At 35.3% G+C, this 27,063-nt stretch overlaps 1 protein-coding gene across 1 annotated transcript in view; it reads right to left on the bottom strand.

Annotated features, from left to right (window-relative positions):
- Positions 1–21,467, bottom strand: part of PRR27 (proline rich 27) — a 30,034-nt gene extending 8,567 nt beyond the window's left edge. The window contains exons 1-15 of the mRNA XM_040237324.1: positions 21,417–21,467; positions 19,564–19,590; positions 18,745–18,768; positions 18,619–18,660; positions 18,208–18,234; positions 17,382–17,408; positions 16,915–16,941; positions 15,849–15,872; positions 15,708–15,752; positions 15,326–15,448; positions 14,778–14,804; positions 13,786–13,812; positions 12,059–12,082; positions 11,923–11,967; positions 11,001–11,120 (exon numbers count right to left, since the gene is read on the bottom strand). Of these exons, the coding sequence (XP_040093258.1) occupies positions 11,001–11,120; positions 11,923–11,967; positions 12,059–12,082; positions 13,786–13,812; positions 14,778–14,804; positions 15,326–15,448; positions 15,708–15,752; positions 15,849–15,872; positions 16,915–16,941; positions 17,382–17,408; positions 18,208–18,234; positions 18,619–18,660; positions 18,745–18,768; positions 19,564–19,590; positions 21,417–21,467 (660 nt within the window). The remainder of the gene's footprint in view (positions 1–11,000; positions 11,121–11,922; positions 11,968–12,058; positions 12,083–13,785; positions 13,813–14,777; positions 14,805–15,325; positions 15,449–15,707; positions 15,753–15,848; positions 15,873–16,914; positions 16,942–17,381; positions 17,409–18,207; positions 18,235–18,618; positions 18,661–18,744; positions 18,769–19,563; positions 19,591–21,416) is intronic.
- Positions 21,468–27,063: the final 5,596 nt, after the last annotated feature.

Genomic DNA, 27,063 nt, shown 5'->3' with positions numbered 1-27,063 from the left:
CGGAATGAAGCAGGGCAAAGGCTAATAGAGTTTTGCCAAGAGAACGCACTGGTCATAGCAAACACCCTCTTCCAACAACACAAGAGAAGACTCTACACATGGACATCACCAGATTGTCAACTTTGAAATCAGATTGATTATATTCTTTGTAGACAAAGATGGAGAAGCTCTATATAGTCAGCAAAAACAAGACCAGGAGCTGACTGTGGCTCGGATCATGAACTTCTTATTGCCAAATTCAGACTGAAATTGAAGAAAGTAGGGAAAACCGCTAGACCATTCAGGTATGACCTAAATCAAATCCCTTATCATTATACAGTGGAAGTGAGAAATAGATTTAAGGGCCTAGATCTGATAGACAGAGTGCCTGATGAACTATGGACACAGGTTAGTGACATTGTACGGGAGATAGGGATCAAGACCGTACCCAGGAAAAGAAATGCAAAAAAGCAAAATGGCTGTCTGAGGAGGTCTTACAAATAGCTGTGAAAAGAAGAGAAGTGAAAAGCAAAGGAGAAAAGGAAAGATATAAGCATCTGAATGCAGAGTTCCAAAGAATAGCAAGGAGAGATAAGAAAGCCTTCCTCAGTGAACAATGCAAAGAAATAGAGAAAAACAACAGAATGGAAAGACTAGAGATCTCTTCAAGAAAGTTAGAGATACCAAGGGAACATTTCATGCAAAGATAGGCTCGATAAAGGACAGAAATGCTATGGACCTAACAGAAGCAGAAGATATTAAGAAGAGGTGGCAAGAATACACAGAAGAACTGTACAAAGAAGATCTTCACAACCCAGATAATCACGATGGTGTGATCACTCACCTAGAGCCAGACATCCTGGAATGTGAAGTCAAGTGGGCCTTAGAAAGCATCACTATGAACAAAGCTAGTGGAGGTGATGGAATTCCAGTTGAGGTATTTCAAATTCTGGAAGATGATGCTGTGAAAGTGCTGCACTCAATATGCCAGCAAATTTGGAAAACTGAGCAGTGGCCACAGGACTGGAAAAGGTCAGTTTTCATTCCAATCCCAGAGAAAGGCAATGCAAAAGAATGCTCAAACTACCACACAATTGCACTCATCTCACACGCTAGTAAAGTAATGCACAAACTTCTCCAAGCCAGGCTTCAGCAATATGTGAACCGTGAACTTCCAGATGTTCAAGCTAGTTTTAGAAAAGGCGGAGGAACCAGAGATCAAATTGCCAACATCCACTGGATCATAGAAAAAGGAAGAGAGTTCCAGAAAAACATCTATCTCTGCTTTATTGACTGCCAATGCCTTTGACTGTGTGGATCACAATAAACTGTGGGAAATTCTGAAATTGATAGGAATACCAGACCACCTGACCTGCCTCTTGAGAAACCTGTATGCAGGTCAGGAAGCAACAGTTAGAACTGGACATGAAACAACAGACTGGTTCCAAATTGACAAAGGAGTACGTCAAGGCTATATATTGTCATCCTGCTTATTTAACATCTATGCAGAGTACATCATGAGAAATGCTGGGCTGGAAGAAACAGAAGCTGGAATCAAGATTGCTGGGAGAAATATCAATAACTTCAGATATGCAGATGACACTTATCTGTCATCTTATGGCAGAAAGTGAAGAGGAACTAAAAAGCCTCTTGATGAAAGTGAAAGAGGAGAGTGAAAAAGTTGGCTTACAGCTCAACATTCAGAAAACTAAGATCATGGCATCTGGTCCCATCATTTCATGACAAATGGATGGGGAAACAGTGGAAACAGTGACTGCAAGGAGATCCAACCAGTCCATCCTACAGGTGATCCGTACTGGGTGATCACTGGAAGGACTGATGCTGAGGCTGAAACTCCAATACTTTGGCCGCCTCATGTGAAGAGTTGACTCACTGGAAAAGACCCTGATGCTGGGAGGGTTTGGAGGCACGAGGAGAAGGGGACAACAATGGATGAGATGGCTGGATGACATCACCGACTCGATGCACATGAGTTTGGGTTAAATCTGGGAGTTGGTGATGGACAGGGAGGCCTGGCATGCTGCGATTCATGGGGTTGCAAAGAGTTGGACACGACTGAGCAACTCTACTGAACTGAAAACTAAAAAAATAAAAACCTATCAATTTTCTGATTTGATTGTAAATTACTTGCTTATTTCAGAACCATAAAAATAGCAAAGTTTAAATGTAATTCCAAAACGCACTTTGCAAATATGTATTAGGTGTATGCGTACTAAATCACAGCAGTCATGTCTGACTCTGTGTGACTCTCCGGACCTTAGACAGCAGGATCCTCTGTCCATGGGATTCTCTATGCAAGAGTACTGGAGTGGGTTGTCATGTCCTCCTCCAGGGAATCCTCCCAACCCAGGACCCAGGGATCGAATCTGCATTGGCAGATGGGTTTTTTTTTTTACCAGTGGAGCCACCTGGGAAGTCCAAATATGCCTTACTTGTCTGATTTTTTGCATCAATTGGTAATTGCAGTGAAGGAATCTTATGCTTTATTTCATTTTAAGTATGGAATACAATTGAAAAACAAATAGTTTAAAAATTAACAGTATAGTCTCTCTTCTTATGTTCAGTTCAGTCGCTCAGTTGTGTCTGACTCTTTGAGACCCCATGAACTGCTGCAAGCCAGGCCTCCCTGTGCATCACCAACTCCCGGAGTCCACCCAAATCCATGTCCATCGAGTCAGTGATGCCATCCAACCATCTCATCCTCTGTCATCCCCTTCTCTCCCTGCCCTCAATCTTTCCCAGCATCAGGGTCTTTTCCAATGAGTCAGCTCTTTGCATCAGGTGGCCAAAGTATTGGAGTTTCAGCTTCAGCATCAGTCCTTCCAATGAACAACCAGGACTGATCTCCTTTAGGATGGACTGGTTGGATCTCCTTGCAGTCGAAGGGACTCTCAAGAGTCTTCTCCAACACCACAGTTCAAAAGCATCAATTCTTTGGCACTCAGCTTTCTTCACAGTCCAACTCTCACGTCCATATATGACCACTGGAAAAACCATAGCCTTGACTAGATGGACTTTTTTTTGGCAAAGTAATGTCTCTGCTTTTTAATATGCTGTCTAGGTTGGTCATAACTTTCCTTCCAAGGAGTAAGTGTCTTTTAATTGCATGACTGCAATCACCATCTGCTGTGATTTTGAAGCCCCCCAAAATAAAGTCAGCCACTGTTTCCACTGTTTCCCCATATATTTGCCATGAAGTGATGGGACCAGATGCCATGATCTTAGTTTTGAGAATGTTGAACTTTAACATGAAGTTATTTAGCTTGATACATGCTTGAATCATAATAGTGGCTGCAGTGTTTATTCAGAGTAAGAGAATCCTTTCTTCAAGGATTCTCTCTGTGGAGTCAATTAATACAAATCCCACTACTAAAGGCCTCATAGAAGGAAAAAAAAAGTACTCATATACAAGCATAAAATGTTTTCCTCATCTTATTCTGAACTATAACATATGTCTGACATTCAGTAAAGAGAGTTACAAGATACACTGAAAGTCAAGAAAAAATTATGAAGATAAAAAGAAGCCATCTGACCAGAGTCAGTTATACAGATGTTAGAATTATCCTTCAGGGGATCTTCCCAATCCAGGGATCAAACCCAGGTCTCCCACATTGCAGGTGGGTTCTTTATCATCTGAGCCACCAGGGAAGCCCAAATGTAAACTTCACTGACCCTCTATTCCTGACTGTTACACTGAAAATTAGTATTATTAAGTCCATTACTTTGTGAGTCAACAAGTTAGGAAATCTGCAGATTATGTTTGACAGGTGGAAAGAATAGACATGAATAAACATGAGAGTACTCTTCTGTTATGTACAACCTAATATCCACAAATAGTAGGTGACTTCAGAATACAGATAGAGCAGAACATATCTTGCTATTTTGTAATAATGGAAATAGGATACTTTATACTTTGTTATTGACTGCTATGCTCTTGGAAATGTCGAGATGTTTAATTTACAAGAGAAATACTCAACAATGATATGCCACTAACTATCGTTACCATAAGTATGCAATCCATCTCCAAAGTTTTGTAATGTGTTTTCCTGCTTTCATATGTTTTAAGTCTTTTTCAATTATAGGAGACTCTTTACGTATCTATCTGTACCAATAATATAAACTTGCATCTAGATAGTGTTTGAAGATTATTTGTTGATTGCAAAAAGCAGCTACGATAAATACTGTGTTCCAGTTTAATTTGGGGTAATAAAATATTACCATCAGGCTTCCCTAATGACTCAGTGGTAAAGAATCCGCCTGCCCATGTAGGGGACTCAGGTTGGGCTCCTGATCTAGGAATATGCCCTGGAGAAGGAAATGGGAACCCTCTCTAGTATTCTTGCCTGGGAAATCCCATGAATAGAGAAGTCTGGCAGGCTACAGTCCATGCGGTCGGAAAGTCAGACACGACTTAGAGACTAAAACAGCAAAACAAATAAAATATTAGGTGTGGAGTATATGGAATATATGGTGTGGAGTATATGGAATATATGGAATTCATTCAAATGTCAGATAATGTTTTGATTACTGAGGACTTGATGTCTGCTTACACATTGCCACTGACATTGCTTACATTTTAATTTGGAAACCCAACAAATATAGACAGGGTTTCAGAAGTCAGCTGGGTATATCTGCCTAAATTTGGGGAAGAGTAATTTAGAGCTGAATTTATCTGAATAATTAGGAGCTGATTTTAATCAGCCAATTGTATGTGGCAACTAAAATATTTAAAGTGGACAATATGATTTAGGAAAAAATATGTTGAAATTGAAAAGAAGTGGCTGTGGCCAGAGGCCTAGAGAGCATTGATATCTGTGTAGGAGAAAGAAATGGGAGTATTTCCAGTAAGAAATAGCTAAATAAAGACAATTGTAAGAATCACCAGGACATAAATATCAATAGATCCAAGTAGAATGTTGCCCCTGAAGACAACATATTTTTTTTTGCTAAAATTTCCTCATCCATAAGGTATAATATTAAGAGTTATTAGTAATGAGTATTGTTAATAGTTATAAAGATAATTGAGACAAATATATAAATTGCCCTGCAGATAGCTATTCAATGAGTTTCAGATGTTATAATCATTTTTATTACTTTGCCCAGTGAACAACACTGAACAGGATAGAGTACAGAGGAAATTTTAAAAAGCACCAAAGGAGCTATTAGTTTTGAACCAGAGAAAGATCACCACTGCCCTTGAGATTTGAAGAAGACAGTTAAAGTTATGTTCAGATTTAGATCAAGTTAGTGAAGTGTCATTCTAGCAAGGTGGATAGTGTTTAGGATGGATAAACTCAATATTTGTCAATAAAGTAGAAAGGTAATTTTTTTTTCAGTAAGATAATTAAGAGTTTAGAGAGAGTTGAAGAAGGCAGCTAACTCTAATGCCAAGACAACAAAGATTGATGAGCAGTCTTTCATGACTAACATGTTTAGAAATGTTCAAAAAGCAAACTTACTTTAGTATTCAGCTGCTTTGCATGAAGTAGCAGTAGAAATTTAGCTCATGGTTGCATGCTTACCAGTAGCACTAAGTACAGAGGGACAGAAGAGTTACAAGAGTTATCAAAATGATACTTTAAAAAAAATCTAAGGGTGAAGTCTGGGCTGTGTAAGAAAGGAAGTGAAGCGAATAAGAAATAGAATGGAATATATTCAGAGTGTTAAGGGATCGAGAGTTCTATGAAGACAAAGTAAAATTCTCTTAGCTTCTACCCCTTCCACTCTTTCAAAATATATGGCATGTGTACCCTTCTTCTGAGAAACCCTTTAGTGTTCAGCCTGAATAGGAAAAAAAGTGGGTTAAGAAGGCTTGGATAGAATGGAGTACAATGAGAAGGTTAAAGGACTGGAGTAGTCTATTGAATCAAAGAAAAAGTCTCCAGTTTTCAAATCTTTTCATCAAAGATACATATCATATAATGTCACTTGCCTATGAAAACTTCTCCAATGTCTTCCCATCACAAGCAAATGTTTCACAGAAATTTCTAAGCTCAAATAGCTTTCATCTTTATTCTTTCCTCTTTAATTCACTTTCCTTTAAGTTCCCTATCCCTCTGTCTTCTTTGGATATGTCACCCTTCTAGAGTTTTCTTATGTTCCATGCATGAAGCCATTTGTTTTTGCTATTTCTCCAGTTGTTAATACCATTAATAGGGGGCTTTGGAAGGTTTATGTTCCCAATGCCTGACTCCCTACTTTAGTGTGACAAGGAGACCAGAGACAGGAGGACTGAAGCCTCTGGTGAAGGTTTGGGGTTAATGCTGTGGCAGATGATGGGCACAAAGTTAAAAAAAAAAAGGTAGAATGATGATTGAATAATACTGTAAACCTACCTGTGGTTGGAGAATATAATAATATTTATGAGAAGGAAGATTGAATTACTCAGAAAGTGTATGGTTCTTTTGATGGTAGTCAAGCTGGTTCAGAGTTACTGTTAGGACTCTTTTATATTATAAGACTCTTTAAGTTATAATCCATGAAGCCTTCCCCGGTGGCTCAGCAGAAAAGAATTTACCTGCAATTCAGGAGACAAGGGTTTAATCCCTGGGTCAGAAAGATCCCCTGGAGAAGGAAATAGTTACCCACTCCAGTATTCTTGCCTGGGAAATCCCATGGACAGAGGAGCCTAGCGGGTCATGGTCTCAAAGAGTTGGATATGACTTAGCAACTAAACAACAAACAATATTATAATCCACAGCCTCATGGGCCAGTATGAACGATGGAAATGATGATTACACACCAAAGAATGCACTTGAAATTTTATTTCCAGAGGTAATGAAAAATATTTCTATAACTCAGAAAGAGTATGGAAAGGATTTTAAATAATCATCAGCTAAGTTTGTATGAAACCACCACATAAACCCAGAATATTCAATATAAACTAACAGGGAGAGTATAAATAATTCAGGAAATACTCTGCATTTTGTCTTATTGATGCGCCACTCCAAACATGCTGGTTGTATGAAGTAAAGTGGTAGATATGAAACTGTAGAAGATAGATTTTCCAGTTCAACCTGAAAAGGAAAACAGAATACTACATTACCTATTGATCTGTATTCAAGAAATAATGTATGTCTGTATACAGAACCCACACATACTCATCCATACTAGTTTAGCAGAATGTTATTTTTTTTTTTCAAACTTCAAAATTTATTTGAAATATATATTTGATTAGCAATGTTGTGGTAGTTTCAAGTGAACAGCAAAGGGATTCAGCCATGCATATACATGTATCCAAAATGTTATTATTTGTAACTATTATTAGTTAATATTTTCTAGTGTTCAACATGATGACCGAGCACATAGTAGGATTTTAATAACTATTTGTGAAATACTTTAATGTATGAGTGAAAACTGATAGCCAGTTTCTTTAATCCAACAAATAAAAGTAGTATTAATATTTATATTTATTTATAGGATCACTGCAGATGGTGACTGCAGCCATGAAATTAAAGGACATTTACTCCTTGGAAGAAAAGGTATGACCAACCTAGATAGCATATTGAAAAGCAGAGACATTACTTTGCCAACAAAGGTCCGTCTAGTCAAGGCTATGATTTTTCCAGTGGTCATGTATGGATGTGAGAGTTGGACTGTGAAGAAGGCTGAGCACTAAAGAACTGATACTTTTGAACTGTGGTGTTGGAGAAGACTCTTGAGAGTCCCTTGGACTGCAAGGAGATCCAACCAGTCCATTCTGAAGGAGATCAGCCCTGGGATTTCTTTGGAAGGAATGATGCTAAAGCTGAAACTCCAGTACTTTGGCCACCTCATGAGAAGAGTTGACTCATTGGAAAAGATTCTGATGCTGGGAGGGATTGGGGGGAGGAGGAGAAGGGGATGACAGTGGATAAGATGGCTGGATAGCATCACTGACTCCATGGATGTGAGTCTGAGTGAACTCCAGGAGTTGGTGATGGACGGGGAGGCCTGGTGTGCTGAGATTCATGGGGTCGCAAAGAGTCAGACATGACTGAGCGACTGAACTGAAAAAGTGGTAAATATTTACACTTCAGCAACTTGAAGGAATATTTAATTATTCTTATTTTCTAAATAATTTATTAAATATAACATGTTATTGCTTCCTGCACCTAAAACCCTTTAATCTAATTGAAATCTAGATTTTAATGAAACAAAATAATTATGCAAAATGACAATGGGCTGATACATTAAGAAATTGCTAAAATTATTAAATTCTTTAAAACTGACTTGTATTTTTGGTTTCTCTGTTTCTTTTGTCATTTTTCTACCAGTTTGATACCTTTTTTTTTCCTTTGTCATTGCTTTGCTTAGCCTATTTCTAATTATCTGAAAGGATTTACTTTAGGACTTATGTTCGATGCATCACTGGATCTTTTTGTACTACTACATATTTCTGATGTCTCTAACTTAGCATCTGGCACCTTGTATTGCATTTCTGTGACTTTGTCTAGAATAGAGGTTAATGAAGATAAGTTTGGTACCTTATTTTTGTCTCCTTCATGTCTCTCACATTATGGAACACATGATCAATTTTTTTAAATGTAGAATAAGTATATAAATAATGATAGCAAAGTGAATAAAGCTATTTATTAAACACAACTGAATATTCAGCTTATATTCATAATAGTTATTCTTTTTTTTCACAGAAAATTATTTTGCGAAGTAGTCTGATCCTTTCCATAATTTGGAGGGAAAAAATGATATGACAAAGCAAATCAAGTTTGTGACAACATAACCTAAAGCCAAAAAAGTGTTCTAAAAAATTCTTCTAGTTGGACTTGCATTGTAGCTTGGCATCAATAGTGGAGTGTTTGAGTCCTAGAACTGGAAATCTGTGTTGGATTCTTGGCTTTTCCACTTTTACATGGTGATCATGAACAAGTTATTTAATTTCTATGTGGCTAGAAGGCAATGGCAACCCACTCCAGTACTCTTGCCTGGAAAATCCCATGGATGCAGGAGCCTGGTAGGCGGCAGTCCATGGGGTCACTAAGAGTCAGACACTACTGAGCGACTTCACTTTCACTTTTCCTTTCATGCATTGGAGAAGGAAATGGCAACCCACTCCAGTGTTCTTGCCTGGAGAATCCCAGGGATGGGGAAGCCTGGTGGGCTGCCGTCTATGGGGTCGCTCAGAGTTGGACACAACTGAGGCAACTTAGGAGCAGCAGCAGCAGTTTTCTTATCTCAAGGTGGCTAATAATATTGGCTATGTTGGTTTTTGTGAACATGAAATTTAATATAGGCAAAGGGCTTAGGATTATGACAAGCATTGCAAGGCCTCAATAAATTACTACCACTGTTACTACTCATTTCTCTGAAACCTACTTTGTCCCATTGCAGCACACATACAAAGAACAAGAAATCTTGAGTGAGACAGAATGCCAAGATTGGAGATGACTTATGTACTGCAAGGATAATATCAAAGAAAAAGTGACTACACAAAAAAGCAACATTGATGTATACTTGTTTCCTCAACTGTTCATCATGGTTTTAAGGCAATGTTTAACATGTCAAAGAGAATCACTAAGAGAAGTAGGTTTTATGTGTTTAAAAAGATAATGATTTTTTCCAGAGAAAATAATGCTTGTTTTAAACTAACTTGTGTAAGAAAACTATGTTGTATATCTTTCACCAAATTGAAATTCTGGGTCTGAGCTCTAAGGTGACAGGTTAACATCCCTGTGACCATTATACTTGTGACAATTTCCACCCAGAGCTCTTGCTTCTGACTGAATTTATCATCAGCTATAGAGAACCTTCTCTATAATTTATTTTCAAAATATTTATAAAATGCATGCAAATATACAGATCACTTACATTTGTGAATCCAGGAGGTATAAGCAAAATTTTAAATATTTCATAAACCAAGTATGACTTCAAGTTGAAGCTATATACTTCCCATGCGACATTGGTGGTAAGAGCCTGCCTGCCAGTGCAGGAGATGTGAGAGATGTAGGTTCTATCCCTGGATCAGGAAGATCCCTTGGAAGAGGGCATGGCAACCCACTCTAGTATTCTTGACTGGAGAATACCATGGACAGAGGAGCCTGGTGGGCTATAGTTGATAGGATCACACAGAGTCAGACATGACTGAAGCAATTTAACATGTATGTATATTACTTATTAGTCATCCTTCACACAAAAATCCCATTTATTGTTTAAATTATAAGCCTAAAGTTACTTACCATAACCAGGTAGAAGCAGTTAATTCAAGAATCTTAAAGGTACCTCTTTAAAGGAGAAAGAAATAATATAGTTTAGCTAATTGCTTATAATAACAAACAAAAAGAATATTTACAACTCTGTGGAAATATTTAGAAAAAATTTTGGCACATTATATTCAAACGACAGATACTAAATTCTTATTTTCTCTAATCACGGGGAAGATATCTTTAAATGCTATATGTATATCCAATACAGTAAATCATATTTAAAAAATCCATATAAATGAAGTGACTTGCCCCAAATCAAAAGTTTATTTATGTCATTTCTTCTGGATTCCAATCTTATATTTTTATATTAAATTCTTTGTTCTCAAAAAAAAAATTCTTTGTTCTCTAGGTAAAATTTCCTGCTCTCTCCCTTATTCCTTATGTTAAAATACATTTCCTTAGTCACATTTAAAAAAAATGAAACAAAGGAGAAATGTTAATTAGAGTTTGGTTAGGCTACTTTTTGGAATTTCAGATACTTTTGTGAAATGGAAGTAATATTCTCTATGCTGACCCACCTTCAGGAAATGCTATAGAATCAACTGAAATATTATAAGCAAATACTTATGAAATTTAAATCCAATGCAAACACAATGTATCATGATAATTATTTCTGCTTATTGTAGCTCTGTTCACCTTATATGATTTATAATTCAGTTTCCAGCCTAGAACATTCATTTAATTTTGTTTTAGCTTTTACTTTAGAACTTAGAATTTTATTTCCATATTTCATTTCCCTATCTTATTTTTATTACAAAAGACAACTCAGTTTTAAAATTAAAAATAAAAGGGAGAACTCACCACATAGGGAATAGCATTTGTCTTGGGTTGAGTCCATGGCTTCATAGCTTTCTGATGCTGATAAACAGTTTTGAGATACTGGGGCCAGGCAAATTTCTGGTAATACTGGCTGATTTTTTTCTAGGAAAATTATAATTATTCCATTATCTCATATGTCAGAACACCTGGACCTAACCAAATAAAGTTTTACTTGGATAAATTCTAAATGATACCAAACAGACTTAAGCAAAGTAAAGTTTATTCATATAAAATTATGTTTACTTTTATAAAATAAATGGTAGGTTTAAAAATAGTCTTTGGTTATTTCAAACTCTAATGCCAAAATGCTTAAGTGGGAAAAAAAGAAAAAAATATTTGTGTAAGAAGGCAAGGGGATAATTTAATAGTGTCTTAGATTGCAGCTTCTTTTCCATATCTCATGGAAATACTTTAGTCCTTAGAGTCATATAGAATGTGTGATTTAACTCAGTAGAATCTGCGACACTGAGCCAGTTGTTAATCTCTGAGTGTCATTTATCTTATAGAAGTAAATGATAATACATTGCCTGTCATCTATTCTGTAATTAAATATCCCTCTCCTCTGTGTTCTATTTTGAACCATTCATATGGGTACAACTATAGATTATTATAGAGATTAAACACAGTGGTATCTGTCTTCAGGATAATTTTCTATTTTTACAAAATGAAAAGTCAGTGAGTTTTTAGAATGACTGGTTGTGTGGATACATGGCAATATTACAACTGGTACAGTGGGAGAAGGTTTTTGCAATAGTTTTCATAAAGTATAAGGAAGACTGATAGAAATTAGAATTTGTTTAAAAAAATGTGAGGTTTTTTGTTTTGCTTTGTTGTTGAGAGGATTGTGGTTCAGTGGTGTCCAAGCTGAGTCTGAGTGTGCTCAAATGTTTGTATAAAAATTTACCAGAAAATTTAGGCGATTCTTTTCTTCTTCAGTCAGTTTAGTTTTCTGTTAATAATAAAAATAAATTGCAATAAATGCAAAAGCAAATATTATAGGATAGCATGTAATTAATTTTGTTTGACGGGAAATTACTTACCTTAGTGAATACTTCTGTTGATTCCTTATGGGAAAAAAAAAAAAAAGAAAAACAGCTTTACTTGAATAGCCCAGCAGTAATTTTGTCTGTATCATTACAGTAGAGAACTAGAGCTAATTATTTTTAACAATTCAAAGCTAAATCACTGCTATCAAGTAACAAAGTGCTATTTTATAGAAATTTATTATGAATTTAATGAGTTTGAATATGCATTTTCAGAGCATTCTCTGTGTCCATATGATAATTGACTGACTGAAAGTATGTTTTGAGTTTCCATTTATGTGTATTATTCATATACTGTCAAATTTTCATTGAGTATAGCAGATGCAAAGCAAGGGAGTAGAGGAGAGAGGGAGAGAGAGAGGGAAAACTAAAACAAAGCAGGCTCTTGAGGCATGTAGCAGAGCTTGCATATCCTTTCTGGGAAGACCATTGTTTTTTTAATGGCTGTGCCTCCCTTCGTGCTAAGTCACTTCAGTCCTATGTGACTCTTTGCAACTCTATGGACTGTAGCCTGCCAGACTCCTCTGTCCTTGGGATGCTCCAGGGAAGAATACTGGAATGGGTTGCCATGCCCTTCTTCAGTCAATCTTCTCAACCCAGGGATCAAATCTGTGTTTCTGTCTCCTGCATTGGCAGGCTGGTTCTTTAGTGCTAGCACCATCTGGGAAGCCCTTTTTAATGGGTATGGACCCCCAAATTGAAAGAAAGGGTAAGGCATGCTCCTAAAGCTCTCAGTGAGGTTGATGTTGGACTGTGCCTCACCCCACAAGACTGTGGGCCACAATCCATGTTTCATCCTCTCCTGGGATGTCTTCCATTGCTTTTTTCTACTTGATTCATTCTAACACAGCAAGTGTTCTTGTAACTGTGATTTACACAACCCATAACCCAATCCAGTATTCAACCCCCTAAACAACCAGAGAGGTTCAGGGTAGAACTATGGTGAAGACAATTGACAGGGTATTTATTTGGCATTGGCTTATTTGAGAAATGCCTGTTATCAATGAATCAGGGTCCAGCTGAACATTATCAAAAGCATGTCTAGAACAACTACTCAACCCTTTGGATATACTTCTTTTCAGATCTCTAAAATGACTCTGAATCTGTGTATTTTTCTTACATGTGGTTTTCTTTATTTTATTGGCTATTTTGATATGGCTCTTAAAAAATTAAGTATTTTAGCAAATACCTAATATGCTTAAAATAATTAACAGCAGAAAAGTGCAATAAACTAGTTGGTTGTTTATTTTACAAGTATATTTTTTCTCACTGGATGAACTATTAGAAGATTCTGGGAGAAATAAAAAAAATAGTCAAAATTTGGGGACCAAGATAATTGAATTCTTAGCTGTAGTAGTATAATTTTAACATTTGTGGAGTTTTAGTTCTTTCTCATTTTACAAAAAGAAAAATAGTACAATAGGTAAAAAAGAATTGAAGTAAAATATCTAGTTCAAAAATTTGATTAAAAAAAAGAAATAAGCAGTGGAAATAATATAAAACTTTTGTGATATAGAAAAGTCTTGCTCACATGGAAGAACTTAATTGAAAGAATTCAAGACAATTGAGTGGAACAGACTTAAGTGTTGGAGAAAAATCATATTTTTAAATAACTTACAAATATAACTCTATTTTATTAAAAGCATAATGTTTCAGATAAGCCTAATTATTGATATTAGATTTTGAAACAATTAAAATAGCTTCATATAGAAGTAATATCTTACCATGTCAACTGTCTTCTTGGAATTTTCCTTGAAAAATAAAAGAAGAATTAGACATTTAATTCCCACTCTATTGTCTATATATAATTTCCTTTGGACTATATTTAGAAAAACTCCTCTTTTATAAAGAATAATTCAATTTATTTTTCTTGCTTTGTAAATCACTGTTGTATCCCAAGAGTCTAACATAATGTAAAGGGCATAATGCTGGCTAAATGCATATTTCTTAAGTGAATGATGAATGACATACCAAAGAATCAATAAATATGTAAATACATTTTATCTGAGTGGTATGCATAACCACATTGTCTCCTGATTATATTTATGCAAATAAATAATATTTTATAACTGTAACAACATAAAAAAGTAATTTCTTAACTGTATTTAATGTAAGTGGTTTTGACTTGCTTCCTGAGAGGAGTTGGCAGATACCTTAAGAAAAAATTGAAATGATACATTTTAGTCTTACTTATGAAATTGCTATTTCTCTTTTCTCAAATATTTTATTCATTATGAAGTATAGGCAATTTCTTATGTGATGTGAAAATGTGTTTAATTATGAGTGATGTACAGGAAGACACTTGGATAACAGCAGTTTATATGGATCTGAATTAATTTGAGTTATTTCAGAATAATACATTGGATTTCTCTCACTCTGTTTCTAAAATTTAAAATCTATACCAGGTCTCATGGTGTGATAGCCATATTAATGGTGAGCTATAAAAAAAGAGGTAGTAACAGCATTTTGACAAAGTATACTAGCACAGATCCAATCTTTGTATCCTTCAATGTGTACATATTTGTTCTGCCTTTCCCAGATTTTTCTTAGGGATCTAAAGTTCCAGTTTTCCAATCAGAAAAATTTTTTCAATTTTTATGTAAATCCAGATTTATTGCTTAAGCAACTACATCAAAGACTGTCTAGTACAGTGTATAATAAGTGAATAATATCTTACTAGTTATCAGATTATTGCCTTTGTAGGTAAATGCCTTACCTCACTGGTGGAGAGCTGCTCTCTGTTCTATATCCAAAAAACAAAAAAAGGACCACAAAAACTTTCATTATTTATTCCTCATATGAGAAAACATTCCTTAAGACAGACTGTTTTATGAAAGAAAATGGTAGAGAGAACCTGGAACCTAGGTAAATTACTTCATTTCTTTATATTTTCTTAACAAAGCAATCTTTTTGTTACGTGAAATTAATGATTACTAGCTCCTCTTAGAGAATTGTTTGAGAAGCCAAGCAAAATGATATAGCAGCATGCTCTTAAGACAGGTATGTTCAATTTAAATTAAATTACTTATTAGTCACTATGGTTGCTATTGTTATTTGTTACTATACTTGAGCTATGTTTTGTTTGTGGTTTAATTTCTGGACTATAGATTTTTGCAGTTGTTCTACTTTCTAAGTTAAAACTTGTCTCTTTGGGACATTTTATCTCTAGACATTTTACAAATCTTCATCCTGAACTCATCCCTCACCAAAAACAAAAAGAAAAACAAATAAACAAGAAACAACATATAAAAAAGCAGCACTCACCACAGTGGGAGGAAAGGGGCCAGCATTTCTCTTAACCTGATCCCATGGGTTCAAAACAATTGGACCTTGATACAGATACTGGAGATACTGGGGGAACTTTTGATAAAACTGATTGATTTCATTCTAGAGAGAAAGAAAATTATATATTTACTCCAGTATTGAATCTTCTCTATGTGTCAAAAGTAGATTATAGAAGAACCAAGTTTCTTAGAACTTTATTTAATTAGATAATTTATACAACATGGCAAATTTACCTAACAAGGGTTGTTTAGTAACATAAAATTTTCTGTAACTGGGATGGAATAGTTATGTGAACATTTGGAGAAGAAGCAGTGGTACTATGACTGTTTACTTGAAGTTATAATTTGTGTGAAAAATTTACCAGTGCTTTCTGATAGTGTTTATCGTCCACAGTAATCGTAATGTCCTGTTAAGAAAACAAAACACTTGTTATAAAAATACACAAAAAGAAAACAAAGCTGGGCGATATGAATTTAATTTTATTTGAATGAAAATTAGTTACCTCTGTGGCAACTTCAGCAGATTCCTTCGGGGAAGAAGAGGAGGATTAACTTAACTTGCATGATTTAGTCTTAGCATTGTACTAGAGTAGAAAGGGCAATTCATTAAGTATATTTAGAATCCAAGTTACTACTACTGAGAAATTACGGTATTTATTCAGTTCAGTTCAGTTCAGTCGCTCAGTCGTGTCCGACTCTTTGCGACCCCATGAATCGTAGCAAGGCAGGCCTCCCTGTCCATCACCAGCTCCCGGAGTTTACCCAAACTCATGTGCATCGAGTTGGTGATGTCATCCAGCCATCTCATCCGCTATCGTCCCCTTCTCCTCCTGCCCCCAATCCCTCCCAGCATCAGGGTCTTTTCCAATGAGTCAACTCTTCACATGAGGTGGCCAAAGTATTGGAGTTACAGTATTTATCAGAGATTCAATAAATTGAAAATTCAGAGTCCTCAGTTTCAAAGTAATAACATTTGACTGAAAACATGTTTAATTGTAAAGTTTTCATCAATTCTACATTATTCATTCAATATCAAATGCTTAGGGAGTGTAAACAGGTGACAAACAAGTTTACAAAGTTGGCCTAGTGAGATGTGGCAAACTGAATCCAGCATACCCTTTCTAGATGACACATGGCTATTTACAGGAGGCCATTGGCTTTCCATTCCAGACAGACCCGTGGCTTAGAGAAACAGTAAAGCAGGCTTCCTAGACGTTAAGTAGGAAGTCTTCAGGCTGTGCCTCAAGGCTCTGAGCCAAGGCTATGGTCCTCCCTTTCCCAGACACCTTTCCCCATTGTGCTCGTTGCTTGGGTATTTCTATCAACACCAGAGCATGTCTTTATTTCTTTCCTCTGGCGTCAGATATTTGATATCTCTGTGAAAGAACACCCATGTACACCAGGGTGTAGATAGTCACCTCCCAGTCTCCCCCGTATGACATTAAGTTTGGGTAAATGATTTCTCCATTACACACCCTATTTGTGATGTTAACAACAAATTACTACACACTGCTGAAAATCTATTTTGGATGAACTTGCTATTCGATGTTAAAAGAAAAGGTCTCTTACCTCACTAGATGATCTGATAGAATATTCCTTGAAAAAAATAATGTATACAATATAAATCTAGTTACCAGAAGAAATGCAAACATTATTCTTTGCATGTTAATGTTTACTTGGGATATGTCTCTTATTAGAAACATGATCATTAGTATGATAAGTTAAAAGGATTGAAATAAGAGCAATGCAACCAGGCTTCTTGGCTGCTTGTTTTTAATCACCTTTAGCAAATAAGTGGAAGAGATAAAAATGATCATATATTTAAATGTAAGTGGCTCAAGAGAATACACAGTGATTTAGGTGGACATCACTCAAGTGGACAGGGAAAAACTGTCATTTTGAAGCAACTTATAAATCATTTTCCAGTTTATCAAAAAAGGAAATTTAAACATGTTCCCATATGCCATTACTAATTTTAGAATATTAAATATTGGTAACATGAACAAAAAATGTTCGAATGTATAAAAATTTCTCACCTCTTCATTTGCGTTCCTCTCAACTTCCTTAAAGAGAGAAGAAAAATAATTAGATGTATTTCCCCACAGCATTGCTATACTATTTTCTCCTGAATCTAAAAGGGAAAATTTCTCTCTCATTAAGAGATGCATTAGACTGAATTCGTTTTCACTGTATGAGTTTTGTATAAGTTATAACAGAATTTCCTATTTGATGACAGCGGTATTTATTGTTGTTTCCTGTGTTCATTGTTGTATCCCCAGTGAGTCTCATAATTATTGTTGTATTCCTAGAGACTAAGATAACGTTGGGGACATAGTTCTTGCTGAATAAAAGATTTTTGTCAAGTGAATGAATGAATATACAAGATAACTTTAGGCAAGGCATGGATAGGTTTTTCTTTCTCATTTTAATAGTCATTACTTATTATGTCTTAGGAAAAATCCATCACTAGGACAACTGACATGCTTTAGGAAGCAAATATATATTGTTTCTGTGATAAACTGATTGAGTCAGTTTTAAGAAAATATTGCAACAGAAAAAGAATTTTAAAAAAGAATAAAATAAGTCTGATACTGAAAGACACTAAAAGATAAGTTCTTCATTTTTCATAGATTCTAGGAATCAAATGTGTTAGTTGATTCACGGAAAGATATATTTTCTTCATTTCATTTAGTCATAGAATTGAGAAGACTATAATTTTGGTCGCATTGTTTAAAGATAATCTTGGTTTTCAAGTTTGATTGATTTGAAATATATTTTCCGAATAGAGGTTAATTTCAATGTAGTTCAAATACTATAATATTTTACTTCACATTATGTTACAGATGTGAAATCAGTGTATACCTCGCAGGATGTGGTGCAAAGTTTCTCCTAAAAGAAAACAAAGCCAAAAGGATATAACATTTATTGAAATGTAGTGTAATATTCTTGAGCATACAGTTATAGCAAAGAAAATATGATTTTGTGAACAAAAGAGTACAGAATTAAGGAAGAAAAGTAAAGATGATGAATCTTTAACAAGAAATTTTTTCAAAGATATTCTACTTTAATATTGTGGCTCAAAAATGGCTCTCAAATCTTTTCCCAGAATTCCTTTCATTAGTATATAGCATTTAAAGAAAACAATGAAAACATCACCATTTTCACAATCACAAACACAATTCTCTTTTTGACTGAATGAGAAAGTGATCGATGTTTGATAGAAAAACTGTCTCATCAGTGAAAGGTTAATAGACTAAAGTAATCAAACTTTACCTTGCTGGGATCAATGGCTATATTCTTTTCCTGCTTATATGTCTACAAAATAAATAAATTTATTTTATACCTTTGACTAAAGAAAGTTAAAATATATTACATTTGACTTAAGAATTTGGTACTTACTTCCTGGGAGATATTGATAGGTTCCTTAGAAAAAGAAAGACAATATTACTCATTTACCTAAATTGAATTCATATTAGCTTAATCATATATCAATCTACAACCATTATCCATGGGGTAGATAACATATTAGTCTTTACCTGAATTACAGAACAAAATTAACTGAAGTTTCATTACCTCTACATAACTATTATATTTCATATACCTAACTCATTTTGCATTGTGCTTTGGATTATGAATATCTGAATCAAAAACTTTCCCAAGTATCATCCACAGGGAAGAAAAAATAGGTTTTCTATTTCCTCTGTACAATTTTCAGTGTTTTTTTTTTCATATTATTATTATTACATTTTTCCCTCTGTCTTTTTAAGAGGGATTAAACACATCACAGGAAAATAAGAAAATGCTTAGGTGACACCGGCGGTGACTGTGGGAACCTGTTATGTACCCATAGCTGGGAAGTCGCTTAGGAAGTAGCATGTAATATGGCTCCAGAAAAGCTTTAGTCCTTTTTGCAGAAACATAGAATGGATCCTTGTTACTGTACTCACAAAATATTCACCACGACTTGTGAACATACCTCATTAATAGTGAGACATCTTCAGAAAAAAAATGTACTAATCTAATCTTGGTGATTTGAATGTGTAGATTTTTGGTTGTTATTCCTCTCTATATACCTTTTCTTTGTGGTTGCACTTCCAATTTTCTCTAATTCTATAGTTCTAGACTCACTGGTGAAAAATTATTTTAAAGACAATAGTTTAGGGCATATTCTGTTTTTATTAACTGAAAAGATTTTCTGTTGATACTAAAGTATCTTACCTCACTGGAGGAGACATGTTCCATCTTCTACAAACAAAAGCAAATACAGTTTTCAGTTTTATGGTAGATTTAAAATGCCAAGGTATCTCACTATTTTGTTTTGTTTTTATCATTATTCCTGTCATTTTGATGGCAAGAGATTTTTAGGAATTTGTTTCTGGAAATGCATGATATTTAGTTGAATATTTTCGTTATTATTATAATATTATATATTATTACTAGCAAATCATTCTGTACATCAAACAAATCCTTTTTATAGTTTAATGTAGTTCTTACTTTTAGGAAGTGTTGGGTTCTTAGTTTATCCTATCACAGTTTAAAATATAATGTATGTGCACATGTGCTACAGAATCTTAAAATGTTTATAATAACATGATATTTTGTTTTATTTAGTTTTTGTTAATTGCTAGATTTAATTATTCTTAAGGGAAAGATTGAGGACAATTACTGATTTACAGAGAAGAGTAATTAAGACTAGGAGATTATAAATAAGAAACAATGAAACTTGGTGTAAGATTGACCACTGAAGTTTATTTTATCTTATATTCACCTAACTGGAATTCTTACTGTAGCTAAGCTCTTGGTTTAGCTTTAAATTTAGAGACTAACAGAAACTTTTCAAGATTGATGTGTGAGGTGTGGAAATGGAAAGGAAGCAAAGAACTCTGGTCACCCTGATGATACGGTACATCTGAAAAGTGAAAGTGAATGAAAGCATCTGACTCTTTGTGACCCTCTGGACTGTGTAGTCCATAGGATTCTCCAGGTCAGACTACTGGAGTGGTTAGTCTTTCCCTTCTCCAGGGGATCTTTCCAACCCTGGTATCAAACCCAGGTCTCCAGCATGGCAGGCGGATTCTTTAGCAACTGAGCCACAAGAAAAGCCCAATCTGAACTGAGTGAGAACTGGGCCTGGGAGAGGTGTTGGCAGCACAGGCTGCAGGGTAAGGGAAGAAGCCCAGTTGCTCCTGAGGGAGCTAACAGATTACAAGCATGTATCTTCAAAGCGCTTTGTGTGAAGCATCTAGTCCTTATTTATCATTGTATGATATGAATAATTCTGTAACATTCTCACTAGAAGATGTTGCTTTGAGAAATGAAGGGTTGACTTTGCAATAGGTTATCTGGCAAGTCATTTTCAAAGTTGTTGTTGCTGTTTAGTCTCTCAGTCGTGTCTGACTCTTTGCAACTCACGGCCTGTAGACTGCCATGCTCTTCTGTTTAAGGAATTCTCCAGGCAAGAATACTGGAGTGGGTTGCCATTTCCTTCTTCATGGGATCTTCCTGACCCAGGGATGGAACTGGAGTCTCCTGCATTGCAGGTGGATTCTTTACCACTGAGCCACCCCGGAAGCCCAACTCCTAAAGTTAGCACTCTTCAACACATCCCTGTTTCCTATCAAAGTATCGTTGTTGCTGAGCTACTGGAGTCAAGAATGATGAAATTCTGACATATGCTTGAGAGATGGTTTTGGAATCTACATTTTCTCTGTGACTCTCCTGAACTTTAAAAGAAGTCCTTGTTATGGTTTCATGTTTCTTACTTTTAAGAAGTGATTCTCGGAGTGAAAATATTTCCCCAATAAATTCAAATGTTTATGGAAGAAAGTGTACACTTTTTAACTTACAACTGAAAATCTTTCCAATCCTAGAAGGAGAACACTTTAGAAGTGGTATTTTTGTCCATCTTCATAACATATAAGGCAGGGCCAAGGCCATCTTTGATTATAGGTTTCAAAGTTTATACACTTCCTCTCTATTCCCTGCTGTCTACCCCTGACATTATCCTCATAAACAATTTAATATTCTTATATTTACATAATATATTATCATCTGTATCTTATTATACTTACTTGCTTTGCAAGGGCAACAGCCAAAAGGCAGGTAAAAATGAAGAACTTCATGTTTACTTGGTCCTGTGAGATAGATAACAAGCTAATCAGTAACAGTTTTACTCTCCTTATAATCACATATTTCCTCATTAATTATGTATTAAATTATCTTCAGATAATTGGAAAAGGGTAATGAAGACTGATAAAAGTAGATTCATTGAGAAACACATGGATTTGAATACTATGAGTTCTTTACAAGAAGAAATTAACACAACATAATGTAAAGTCTGGAGAAGGAAATGTAAAATCTTAGTTTCTAAATTGTGGAGCCTCATTTGGGCATACCAAATTAGTGGCCTAATTGACCCTATGTATAAATGGCTAATTTATTTTATTAATTTACCCACTTATTCAATGACTACTTGCTATGTCAGGTACTATTCCAGACATAAAGAAACAGTGATGAAAAATAACGATGTTTATACTAATAATGCCATATTTTTTTTTTTTACAATTCTTCTTAAATCTTATGGAGAGTCATATCAGAAATGCAAAAAACAATAGAAATCTTTTTAAAATCAGATTTCAGGTGAGCCAAAACATGGAGCCTGCCTCCCTCATAAGGGGAAGAATTGGCAGGTGAAAATAACACTGTGCTGGGGATAAGAAGCCTGCTGATCCCAGCAGCCTGGGACAGGCTGCTGAACCTTGAGCAAGTCACTGAACATCACTGAACCTCACAGAATAACCCCCAAACGAGATTCTTAACTAAGAAGATTTGATTTCTAAGATCCCCTCCAGCTCAATCTCTAATACTATGACCACATATAAGTCCCCAAGGTTTGCTGACTACATATCAATGCAACCTTTCCAGTGCATAAACAAAGAACTGAAAGTGAAATAAAGTTATTCTAATGCCTTTTTGACATATAATAGTGTTTTACTCTGTAGATCTACAAATTTGAAATCAATTATTTTTAAATGGCAAGCTTTTATTTGACTCAAAATTGTTAAATTTGCTGCTGATCTTTGCCTGTGCAAATTTAGAGAATGTGTATGCATGGGAATTATTTTCTGCCTTAAGATTAGCATTGCCTGCTTTTGTTATTAATTTATCATTCCTACTAAAGAATCCCAGATATTCTTGTTTCCTTTTACAGGATAATGCACATGACATTCACTTTATAAGCATTTTATAGACAATGTTTTAAAATAAGGTGATAAATATATTAAATTTTATATTTTAAAATTTTGAAATAAGTTCATTATATATAGCCACTTACCTCAATTTTACTTAAGATATTTTATTTTCCATGGATGAAAGAAACTGGAACATGGACAAATATTAACTAAGAGTTAAAGAAATGCTTTTATCGTGTTGATAAATGAGAACCATAGAAATAGTTGTAGTTATGAAGCATCCGCTATTGCCAGACATTGTGCTAGGTATGGTGTAAATTCTTTCTCTAGTCTGTGGAACAATTTTGTTAGGTACATGTGTCTGATTAACAGATGAAGAAAGTGATCCAGGAGGTCATACATCTAATGTGCAGCACCCTGGATTTTCAAAAACCTCATTATGATTAGCTCATCCTTAAAATAAGACTGTGGCATTTCATCATAAGATAGAGCAGTATAACAATTTCTAGCATCTGTATGTTAACTTATTAAGAAGCATTGAAAAGGAGATAAATCAGTAGCTATGTTAGCTATCAAACAATTTCTCAAAGAATCTTAAGGTACACTGACATTAGTTTCTTTAAAAAGTACTTTTTGGAACAAAGCTATTAGGTTTTATAATATTACAAGGTACATAGAATAGCAAAAAAGATAAATGAAAATACTACCTTGTTTCCTAAAAGGAAGACAAGTAGTCCAGGCAATGGAATATCTCTGATGGATTAGCACAGCACTATTTATACCTTGTTCCTCCATAATATGGTAATTCTGTGGTTTGAAATACCTGAACAGAATTTGAATTCTAAGAAGTCGTGATGATTAGAATTGCTTTTCTATCGAATTTTTGTACCTCATATTCCAAGGAATGCTTCTACTCAGTTTGATTTAGAACATGATAACAGGTCATGTGGGGTTTATAATATGTCATGATTATCTATATTTCATGTTTGTGTAGCTCAGCTCTTCCACATTTTAATACTAGTTATGAGGCTCAGCATAAGGCTTTTTTTGTTCATTTTTTGCCTAGATGTACCACAGAGCATCTTCCAGTCACTACCATTTTAAATAAGCATCTAAAATTATATTTTGGATATGTTAGTTAAATTTCATTAATAAGTGAAAAATACATTCTTCCTATTCACTGCTTATCATTTGTCAACTCTAAAAATAGGATTAGCCATATGCAAGTCTATGTAATACATTGGAAAACTCAGCTCTTCTACTAGCTGAGCAGTAACTTTTATAAGTATTTCCTTTAACTTTTCTCATTAGTTTCAGAATCTGTCAAATAATACTATCTATATTTAATCCAATTTATAAGTCATTCAGTTGTGTCCGACTCTTTGAGACTCCATGGACTATACGGTCCATGAATTCTCCAGGCCAGAATACTGGAATGGGTAGCCTTTCCCTTCAGGTTTCCTTCCTAACCCAGGGATCAAATCCAGGTCTTCTACATTGCAGGCAGATTCTTTACCAGCTGAGCCACCAGGAAAGCCAATATTAAAATAATTAGAAATAATTTATATAAAGTGAGTAGGTAACTACATACGACCTACTTTTTTTCTGTGCCAGTTTATCTTCCATTGCTTAGATACTTATCAACAGCTTTCTAATACATCTTGTAACCTCTCATCTGTTCTCTCCAAAATGCATTTTCCATTAACTTCCTCACAAATATTTTCTTTCTAAAATCAATGTAACAAGCAATTTTACGGAATCAAAATATTTCTGAGGTTTTGTATACTGTCTAGGGTAATGTTCAAGATGTTTAACGTAGAATTCAAGGTCATTCAAGATCTTTTCAGGAAACTTTTCTGCCCTCATTTCTCAACATGTCATATTCCACATTCACAATCTTTCCAGGGCACCATGATATGTCCATGATCATTGTGACTGGAAATGCCTTTCTATCACATTATTTACCTTGTAAATGCCAATCTGTTCCTAAATATTTGGTTGAGATTTGAACCATCTGTGAAAAGGTCTCCCAAATCTTCAACATATTTGAACTTTTTAATAAATGTGACAAATGAAATAGTTGAACAGATATTGAAGTTGCAAATGTAGTTAAGATTTTTTTCTTTATTCTGTGAGTAATTCTTCAGTACACGCCAGGAATTTTCTAAGGATCTAGGAGAAAGCCATAAACAAATGAAAAATCTCTGCTTTCAAGGAGCTTATATTTCAACTGGCTGAGAGAGATGATTCCATGATAAATAACACATTGTTGGTTTTATCATCATGCATGGTAAGGGGAAAACTGGAGAATGGGTACAGGAAGTATTAATAGGGATGAAGTGGTCACTCTTAGATAGTGTGACCAAGGAATGTCTCCATGAGCAAAACAGCAAAAGCTTGAAGGAAGAAAACATTTTACTGTAGATAGTTCAGGAAGAACTCATCTGCAAAGGCCCTGATTTAAAAGTCGGGTTGGCAAATTTGAAAAATATTGGATAAAACAACGTGGTTGAAAAATAGTAAATTTAGTTGAAACAAAGTCAGAGGGAAAAATGGGACCCATAATACAAGGTTCTTCAATATTGGAAAGGTTTTAAGAAAACAGTTACACTGATTGGAAGATGCTGTCAAATAGAAGATAACTTGGGATTATTGACTAAAAGTAGACTGAAGGGGCAAGAGAGGAAATATGATCAATTTGGAGCCTATTGTAATAATATAGGCATGTGATTATGTCAGCAGATGGAATAGTGAGAAATGGTAGCATTCTAGATATACTATGAAACTTAGAGAATGTAGAATTTAATAGATTAAAGGTGAGGTGTGAGAGAAAGGAAAAGGTCAAAAATTACTCCAGATTTTTGGCTTGATCATCTAGAATAATTTAGTTACTACTTACTGGTATGACAGATATTGAGGGAAGATCTGGTTTGTGGGAAAACCATTAGGGGCTTAGTGTTTTTTTTTCCCCCTTAATTAATTAATTAAATTTATTTTTAAAATTTTCCTTTATATTGGAGTTACAATGAGGAGCCTGGTAGGCTACAGTCCATGTGGTTGCGAAGAGTCGGACACGACTGAGCAACTTCACTTTCACTTTTCATTTTCATGCACTGGAGAAGGAAATGGCAATCCACTCCAGTATTCTTGCCTGGAGAAATCCATGGACAGAGGAACCTGGTGGACTACAGTCCCATGGGGTTGTAAGAGTCCAACAGGATTTAGCGACTATACCATCACCACAGTCTTCTGTTGATGCTGTCTGGCCAGCAGAGGGAGGCCAAGATCCACCACAGGATTAGAGAGCAATTTATGGAGAAGGCAATGGCAGTCCACTCCAGTACTCTTGCCTGGAAAATCCCATGGGCGAAGGAGCCTGGTGGGCTGCCCTCTATGGGGTCGCACAGAGTTGGACACGACTGACGTGACTTAGCAGCAGCATACTTTTAGAAGCTTAGTTTTATAAATGTTAAATTTGAAGTTCCAACTAGAAATTTAGGTAGAAATATAAACAGTATACAATAATACAAAATTATCTAGTGGGATTGATTTCTTTAATCATTGAAGAATGATTAAAGAACAGACAACAAAGATCTTACTATTATGATTTCAGCATTTTCTAATGCTACTGATAACATTACTTTGTCAACAAAGGTCTGTCTAGTCATGGCTATGGTTTTTCCACTAGTCATGTATGGATGTGAGAGTTGGACTATAAAGAAAGCTGAGTGCCAAAGAATTGATGCTTTTGAACTGTGGTGTTGGAGAAGACTCTTGAGAGTCCCTTGGACTGCAAGGAGATCCAAACAGTCCATCCTAAAGGACCTCGGTCCTGGGTGTTCATTGGTAGGACTGATGTTGAAGCTGAAACTCCAATATTTTGGCCACCTGATGCAAAGAGTTGACTCATTTGAAAAGACCCTGATGTTGGGAAAGATTGAGGGCAAGAGGAGAAGGGGACAACAGAGGATGAGATGGCTGGATGGCATCACCGACTCGATGGACATGGGTTTGGGTAAACTCTGGGAGTTGGTGATGGACAGGGAGGTTGGCCTGCTGCAGTCCATGGGGTCTCAAAGAGTCAGACATGACTGAGTGACTGAACTGAACTGAACTGATGTACAGCTAAAATGAGAACATAAAGAAAAGGAAGCTCTTACCACACTTAGAAATAAAAGACCTGGAGTAGATGAGTTCTGTAGGATATAAATAAACGGAAAGAAAGAAAGGAAATTCTAAAATACTGAAAGTCCTATATTATTTCAGTGGGCATATATATGTTGTCATATGTTCAATACATTGCAATGATTATATCAGTAGTTCATCAAGACGCTTATATACAGAAATGTCCTTAAGTATAAGAACCAGGTAGTCCAGAAAGAAGATAATATATAGAGGGAGTTTGTGCAAAGTTGAAGGAACAGAGAGTTCGGTCATAAGTAATCAAAAAGGTCAACAACCCTGAGGATGGAAACAGAACTTGAATGCAGATTGATAAGAGCTAAAGATAATTTAAGATATTTTATCG

This window comes from Oryx dammah, unplaced genomic scaffold (assembly GCF_014754425.2).
Source record: "Oryx dammah isolate SB20612 unplaced genomic scaffold, SCBI_Odam_1.1 HiC_scaffold_3, whole genome shotgun sequence".
NCBI lineage: Eukaryota > Metazoa > Chordata > Mammalia > Artiodactyla > Bovidae > Oryx > Oryx dammah.
The sequence above is the reverse complement of the archived record's forward strand: the minus strand, read 5'-3'. Positions and strand labels throughout refer to the sequence as shown.